This window comes from Rhea americana, unplaced genomic scaffold (genome assembly GCF_003343005.1).
Source record: "Rhea americana isolate MKP2758 unplaced genomic scaffold, rheAme1 scaffold_264, whole genome shotgun sequence".
Taxonomy (NCBI): domain Eukaryota; kingdom Metazoa; phylum Chordata; class Aves; order Rheiformes; family Rheidae; genus Rhea; species Rhea americana.
Genome location: NW_028186384.1, coordinates 436,631 through 442,515, shown reverse-complemented (window position 1 = coordinate 442,515; position 5,885 = coordinate 436,631). Strand labels below are relative to the sequence as shown.

At 42.2% G+C, this 5,885-nt stretch overlaps 1 protein-coding gene across 1 annotated transcript in view; it reads left to right on the top strand.

Annotated features, from left to right (window-relative positions):
* DELE1 (DAP3 binding cell death enhancer 1) overlaps positions 1 to 5,657 on the top strand; it is a 9,926-nt gene extending 4,269 nt beyond the window's left edge. Inside the window, exons 5-6 of the mRNA XM_085307820.1 lie at positions 3,075 to 3,130; positions 4,761 to 5,657. Coding sequence (XP_085163946.1) covers positions 3,075 to 3,130; positions 4,761 to 5,036 — 332 coding nt within the window. The 3' untranslated portion in view covers positions 5,037 to 5,657. The remainder of the gene's footprint in view (positions 1 to 3,074; positions 3,131 to 4,760) is intronic.
* Positions 5,658 to 5,885: the final 228 nt, after the last annotated feature.

Genomic DNA, 5,885 nt, shown 5'->3' with positions numbered 1-5,885 from the left:
GAAAGTTAAAGGCACATTGTGAGCAAGCAGGTGATTACAGTCAGTCTCAGTGTCAAAGCAACTGAATGCTGCCCTGGGGAGCTGTATTTTACCCCTGGCAGAACTGTAAAATTCCTTATTTCAGTTCTGCAATTACACACGTTTCAAAAGTGTGTTTTCATTTCAAAGCAYAGTGAAATGAATTGGAAACACTAATTTTTTCCATGGGCCACAAATCCTGGATTTTGGCCAGCTCCAATTGTGAATTCCTTYTTGTGAAGCATTTGGTTGTTCTGGGATAAGCACTCTAGACAGTCTATGAGAAGCTTAATAATTCTGCATTTGGAGCTCGGTTTCAATAACACTTGATAAGTACAGGATGAACAGTGAGGAAATACAAAATATTTATTAGCTGCTGAATATGTAAGCATTGTGCATCTAGTGCACTGAAAGCTGCAAGATAACATGGAAAAGAGTATGTGTAGTCATGTTGTATTATCATGCATATTTARAGAGTGGAATTAAAGTTGCACAGAAAATTTTAACTGTAGTGTTTCCTTTTTTTGTGCTTTGAACATACAACTGTATGACACCTTAAAAAATAATTTAACATAGTTCTGTATGTGCAATACAGCGATGAATTTATTCAAAGCACAGTTTCCGTAAAATTCTGGAGAAGCTTACCCAATCTTCAAATGCAGTCCTGTGACGTTATATTGGGAAATGAGAAACAAACAAGTGGGGTGAATTTGCATTAACTAATGTTAGTCTGGAGGTTAATATAAACTGGTCTTCTTATTCTGCTGAAATAGAATGGGATTCTTTGCTGCCTGGGAGTGCTTTTATTTCTCCATTTACTGTTGTTGAAGCAATGTAAGCAATGTGTTTAGGTTGTATGCCAGGTTTTGAGATGGCTGCTGGGAGATAAGAGAAGGCTTTCAAAAGTTTTGATTTGGGGCTTGCCCAGCTTCAGATGTGAACTCTGAGAGAATTCTTTAATCTAGTCCTTCAGGAAATAGGAATGGGACTGGGTGTCAGAATTGTTTGATCCCTATGYCATCTTGCAAAGGATCTTCTGCTCTCTAGGATTAGTAACTCTAATCTGGGGAGATTACTGGGAGTTGAGGGAGCAGGGATTTCCTGTGAGAGAGGGACCTGAGGGCTGACAGAATTCAGAATTAGTTTCTGTTGGTTTTTCATGGAGTAATAATTTGCCCAAATTACATCATGTTTTCCCAGTGACAGTAAAAGACAAATCTCTGATTTAGGAGTAGATGTCTCTACCAAATATAAAGAGCCTTGAGGGCATGAAAGTAATAATGCTTCTTAACAAACACTTGGAAGAATTTTTAATGCAGACTTTAATTTGCTGTTTTATGTATGTTAAAAAACAAATTGCATTGTGAGATATCTGAACCAGAGACGAAGATTTTCAGTGACAAAGATCAAATAATTTTATGTATGAACTGAAAATAAATGTGAAGTGCAACAAATAAATTTGGAGATTATATTACTTTTGGTGGAATGATAAAGAGAAATTGTGTTTGCTGTAGTGATCTTGCTTGTCTGGTGAGTGGGGTTTATTCAGATAAAATTGCCAGAAGGCAAATTGTTTATCTAGGAGTAACGAGGCCACACTTGGAACATAGGCCACAGCTTTATGTGCATTGTAAGATGGTGCAGCTACAAGTAGAAGCAATCTTGCCTGTCGAACACTCATTTCTGTCTCTGTGCCAGCACAAGCATTTGTGGAGCCATACGGTGAAGGGAATCAAGAAATTGGACCCCCAAAAGGACTGATTTTTCACTCAGATTAATTCCCTGCTCAGCAGCCAAAAAGCTTGCAAGGGAGACRGGAAGACATGGGGAGGACAAAGCTACTTCTGTTAGCAGCATTGGCTTAAACTGATCCTGGAACGATAGCGTTCGGTGCCTGATGGGATCTAGCTGCTTATGACTCAGRTTACAAAATAATTGGGTCTCAGCCTGCCCAAGCTGTTGGTCCTCTTTGCAGGAGKTTACCGTCCTCTTGGACGGGCTGGTGTAAATGCCTGTGTAATCACTTCCAACACAATACTGCCTGAGTGAACTGGCTTAGCTTTTGCTGTAGACATCTTAGTTGAATAACTTTGACTGGACCTGGTTAGGCAGTGTTTAAATGTGTGCCTGTGCCAGCATATCCTAGAGGGCAGTGGTGAGCAACTGGGACACTCTGGGGTGGTCACCTGGACCTGGATCTGATGCAAGCAGAAGAGCATGTCTGATGATCGCCTTACAGATGTAGAGCTGTACCCTGGTAAGGAGTTACCCGGAAAAGGATTTAGGAGTTAGAGTAGACAAGCTCCTAAACATAACATCTCAGCGTGATGCTTTAGCCAGTAGGAATAGGAATCCAGTTCTGATACATGCAAACTAGGCAGTTAAAAATACTAATGAGGAGGCAATTTTATCCTTCCTGTGACACTAGTGAGACTAATATAGTGTCYGCACTTTCATAACAATGTTGAAAATTCAGAAATAGCAGCAAAAAGTCATAAAATTAATCAACTCAAGGAGAAAAGTACTTCAGTTGAAAGGCATGGACAGTTCAGTTTTGTTTAGAATCACAAAAAAGAATTAAGAGGGATTGATTAGTTATATCAGGACTTTCAAAAGGAGAATGGGCTTCTTAGTAAAGAGAGAAAAAGCCGAGCAAGAGCCAGTGCCTGGGAGCAGAAACCAGATGTATTTTAATTTGAAATGAAGCACACGTTTTTAGAGGTGATTGCTAGATACTGGAACAAAGAAGTGAAAGATTCACTACCTTTTGGTGTCTTCAGATCTAGACTTGGGGCCTTTCTGGAAGAGATGCATTAGCCAGATGCAGGTTACAGGCCTCAACAGGACATATTCACATGATGCTGTGTTGCTTGTGCTACGGAGGTTGGATTGCTGAGAATTCCTTCTGTTCTTAATATCTCTGAATGGACAGTTTATCAGTCCTCTAGGAAAGAGCTGTGGAGTAGACAGGTTGGGAATAAGAGGAAGGGGTGAAGATACGATATTGCTTAACCCTGCCTTTTATTTATTTATTTATTTATTTATTTTTAATGCAGGAGAGTTCCAAATTCCTGAGCGCTGCAGCCTGGGACCGGCCCCCCGCAGTACACAGGTATGCTCTCCCATTTCCCTCCCCTAGTCTGCCCCTGAGATCCCTTGACTACAGGAAGGCATCTCAGTGCAACCCCAAGCACAGCCTGAGCAATCCACTCCCAGGCAAGACCCTTTCCTGCCCTGCACATAGAGTCCAGGAGACTGAGATATATGATAAATTTTCCTCCACTTTAACCAGAGCAAAATTCCAGGAAGTCCAAAGTGGCATCCCCATCCTTTAAGATACTTGTGCAACAGGAATGCCAATAAAGAGGCACTAGAGGAAACCTGGAGAAAAAAGAAAAAAAAAAACAAACCCAGCAATCCAGTAGCACCAATATGTTCTTGCCTACTGGCATTTCAATGCCATCTTTCACTAGGTCACTATATGCTGTTTCTATTTTGGTTTTCAGCAGACAACCCATGACACCATGACGTGGTTCAGCTTGACACCAAGGTGGTGTCAGTACTCCCAAGGCTGCAAATTGGGACTGAGTCTTGTCTGTTAGAGAAAGGAATAGAAAGCCTTTGGGCTTGAGGAGGATACATCAGGTTGAGAGCCATAAGACCATCAGTCGGATTCTTCTTCTTGTTACAATTAAGCCTGTTAATTGCTTGCAATTCACAGTCTTAGGTGCAGATAGTTCCCTATTTTACAAATAAGTCAGCTGAGCAGCTGCTCATGGACACTGAACAGCATGAGGCTAGGATTCCAGTATTTAGCAGAATGGGATCCTCTCTTCGACATGGAAGTGACTTCTGATCCCCTGCGAGTAAGATGTTGCCTGTTGTGTGCCCCTAGAGGGTAAGCTCAGCTCTCCATCCTAGGAAGGGCTACTTCTGCAGGTCCCATAGAAATAGCCTCTAATTCAATCTTGRGTAGTGTGTCTAGTCTTAAAAGGCTCTCAGGAGAGAGGACATGAGTCAACTCATGTTTTATCCTCTTGTGAGCAGCTCTGAGTGCTGACTGGGCAGTAAAACTGTTGGGTGACGAGGGGCGTTTTTGTAATGTGACTTCTCAAGCATGGAGGTATCTCAGATTGTATGCAGTATGCACTGTTGCCACTCGATGGCACTAAATTTGTATGCAAGCGTGGAAACTAAAGCTGCAGGCCTGGCTAATCCTCCTACCTCCCAGAGCTATGGCAAAGCAAAAAATACTGTTCATTACTAAGGAAGAAAAGAAAATCCTGCACAGCAGAGACAGTGGATTAGGAATGTGCAGTGTTCAGTAAGCTGACAGTTTAGGCTCTGTTTGAATCATGTAAAGCATATAGAAATATGTCAGTGCATGTTTGGCAGAGAGAAATGCTGTTTGTGCCATTGTACATGATATAGGAGGTTGAGCAAGGGCAGATGTTTGTTTTGAGGAGGGGAGCTATGCATAGCGCCAGGCTGTCTGATTATATCTGAGAGGTTACACCACCTTCCTGACCAGAGGGGAGGTGAGCAATGTCCACACAGCTTCCCTAACCAGATGTCTCTATAGGACAGGGAGACATTTGTGGACACATGACACCAGATAAACTTACAGTCTTGATTACCGCAAGACAGTACAAATGTGTCAGACTGTTCTGTTTCCTAGAAAGGATCTCCTATAGTGTAGGTATGTTTTTGCTGTCTAATAACTTTCTTTTTTGGCTCCTAAGGGTGACCTAGCACGGCAAGGGCATTTAGAGGAAGCTGCTTTCCAGTTGCAGCAGATTTTCCGGATTGATATTTCCATTGCATTCAACATCCTTGGTAACGTGGACTTGGGTTTGTTGCGCCTTGAACCGTATTTTTCTCTTTTTGGAGGACCTCCAAATTGTTGCAGATGGCATATGCCCAAAGCTGAAGCCTCCTTTCAGCAATTTCAACTGTGCTTTGAGAGATTTATTGCCTTTTATCCCATTCTGCCACCTGATTTATATCAGTATATTTAAATCCGGTCATGGTTGAAGTCTATACTGTTGTCCTGACATCTGTAGTTGGAAATTAAGTCATCTCTATCTTTTTGTAACATGAGCTGTCATATCTTTGCAGCTCCTTTTTCAGTGTCTGAGGTCTCAGTTTTTCTGGCATGCTGAAAAAGCAGATGCGGAACTGCAGTTCTAAAAAGAGTTGAAATAAGATGCCAATCTATAGGCCAGGGATTTCTATTTTTTTTTCTCATATACCCCTAGTTGCAGCACTAGAAAAGGGAGCCGCTTCTCTGTGAACCRTACATTGTGCAAGCCCTTATTCCTTCTTTGCAATGAGACTAGAAAAATCCCTAAAGAGTAGCCTTCCCATTGGTCCTATGGAAACTTTTTAATCTGAGGTGAGGGTTGGTGAGCCCGGTGAAAGTGAACCAGACCGCTTGGCATGGGACAAAAAAGGCCCCAATARCTGTGGGGGAGGTTGCTGGTTTGAGGCTCCGATTCTTTTGGTCTGTTTTATTTTCCTCTCTTTTTACATTGCTTTCTTCTCAGGGATTGAAAGTATGAGAGCAGGCCACTACAAGGCAGCCTATACCTGCTTCAAACTGGCAGCAGATCGAGGCTACAGCAAAGCCCAGTTCAACGTGGGTCTGTGTTATGAGCACGGCAGAGGCACAGAAAAAGACCTGGAAAAGGTATCCGCAGCTTGTAGGTTGTACATTTGCTGCATGGACCAGGAGAGAGTGGTCTTTGTTGGATGCACAAGCCCTTTACTTTTGGATGTATGTGACAATCTCTGAAGTCTTGTTTAGAAAAAAAATGGACGTTTTAAAGCCAACAGCAGGTTTGCTGTACTGGCTTCAATGCCACAGA